The sequence below is a fragment of the Octopus sinensis genome, linkage group LG10 (assembly GCF_006345805.1).
Source record: "Octopus sinensis linkage group LG10, ASM634580v1, whole genome shotgun sequence".
NCBI classification, from domain to species: domain Eukaryota; kingdom Metazoa; phylum Mollusca; class Cephalopoda; order Octopoda; family Octopodidae; genus Octopus; species Octopus sinensis.
The window spans coordinates 79980803-79982854 of NC_043006.1; the positions used below are offsets into that span (position 1 = coordinate 79980803).

At 33.6% G+C, this 2052-nt stretch overlaps 1 protein-coding gene across 1 annotated transcript; it reads left to right on the forward strand.

Annotated features, from left to right (window-relative positions):
- The first annotated feature begins 289 nt into the window (after nucleotides 1–289).
- LOC118765181 (G-protein coupled receptor Mth2-like) lies at nucleotides 290–1595 on the forward strand. Its single transcript, XM_036506845.1, has one exon. It carries the CDS (start codon nucleotides 293–295, stop codon nucleotides 1349–1351), a length of 1059 nt encoding a protein of 352 aa, XP_036362738.1. The 5' UTR covers nucleotides 290–292; the 3' UTR covers nucleotides 1352–1595.
- The last annotated feature ends 457 nt before the right edge of the window (nucleotides 1596–2052 follow it).

Here is a 2052-nt window from a genome sequence, read left to right on the forward strand (position 1 = left end):
GCCAATGGCGTTAATATATGTAAATAGGGTGTTTTACAAAAATAATGACTGTGCCAAATGTAATGGGGTTTCAGCTCCGTGTAATCAATTTTATATGAAGGCCAAGGCAATGAAATATATTCCTTCACTGGCATTCCTATTCGATCCCAACATGAATTCCTATATGGAAACAAATACAAAAACGAAAACGAATCGTACCGGTGTACTGAGGAACTCATGTCCAAAGCACGCTGTCTACGATATCAATACCAATCAATGTCGACAAGTTATCTTCCATCCTCCACTAAACTGTATGACAACAAGATTAAATGAATCTGAGTATTACATTACTAGTGACGATCGTCTCTACTTAAATAATACCCAACGTTTTCTGAACCAATCAGAATTCACTCGAGATTCTCAAGATATAATAAGTATCTGTGTAAACAATGGTACCAATAATATATCAAATATCAATGGTATATCAAAATATTCCGTAGCTGAGAGCTATATCACATTAGTGGGACTCGTAATCTCTATTCCAGCTCTTGCAATCACTATTATAGTCTATCTCTGTATACCTGATCTCCGTACCTTACCAGGTAAATTACTCATTAGTCTTTTGTTAGCACTGTTTGTAGCTGAACTTCTCTTTCTTATCTCATCACAAGTCACTAAATCTACAGTGCTGTGCAAATATTTAGCAGTAGTAATGCATTATTCGTTTCTAGCGACTTTCTTCTGGATGAATGTCATGTCAGTTGATGCCTGTCACACATTCTCAGGACTCACACAACTTCGAAGTAAAGGAAAACACACCAAGAGATTTGTATTTTGTTCCTTGTATGCTTGGATCTGTCCACTTGTAATAGTAACAGTATCACTGGTATTTGAGTATATTCCTGGAAATCACGGACTTTCCCCAGACTATGGAAAAGATATTTGCTGGATTAAAAATGGAAAAAGTCTGCTATGTTTTTTTTTAATCCCTGTAATGATTATTTTATGTCTTAATTTCGTAGCCTTTACCCTCACCGCTAGAGGGCTCTATTTGGCACGTAAACTTTCAACGAAATATTTATCTAAACATAATAAACTGGAGTGTATCATTTGCGTAAAACTATTCTTTATCATGGGACTAACATGGACATTCGCATTTCTGTATACGTTTACAAGAATTGAAGAATTTTCTCTATTATTTTGTATTTTAAACTCATTCGTTGGATTACTTATATGTTTATCGTTTCTATCAACAAGTATTGCTCGACGCAGTATTTTTCAGAATCTGCAAAAAATTACAAAAACATCCACAAAAGAATCTGTTGATGTTAATTTCGCTCATAAAACAACATCAACGAATATAACTCCATAGTTGTGCAGTCAAGCTAACCAATGTGGGTTACTCAATATCGTCAGTGGAATGAAGATGGAAATAATGGATAATAAATTATATATTAAATCTGAATAAATGACATGATGGTTCTTACTAGAATACCTTTGACTATAGATCTTCGAGACTATGAATCAGCTGAGATTACCAAGTTCAACAATTAACAACATTCTGAACTGAAATTCCTAAAATGCCGATTCGGAAAAAAAGAAATGAAAAAATAAAAGGGAAAATTATGTTTTCTAGATTCTATTTGAATTCGTATAAGATAAACGCCTTGCAAGTGTGAAGGGTATGTGCCTATTTCTTTCAGGAACTTGCCCTTTTATTTTTGGCCATTTCTCCTGTTCTTCGATATATTTAAATTTTCATGTCAACCTGAGCTGTTGAACGGACTCACTTTTTGCTGAAAACCCCATATAGTTAGTAATTTTATTGTATCCTTTTTTTCTATCCTTTTTTGTATTCCATTTATATTCTGTTGACCTAACATTTTACGAATATGTGGGTTTTATGAAGTTTGAGCTCACTCATGTCTCTCTCCCTGTCTTTTAGTTCGGTCAAACGATTTTAAATGGTTTTAAATAATCTCGTTCACTTCCTATATTATATAATCTCTTCCTCACACATATGGAATAATCACGATATACGTTTTGGAAAACGCTTTGAAAAACATTTATTAC

Coding starts and splice junctions, on each gene's coding strand:
- LOC118765181 (XM_036506845.1), top strand. CDS start 293: ATGACAACAAGATTAAATGAATCTGAGTATTACATTACTAGTGACGAT.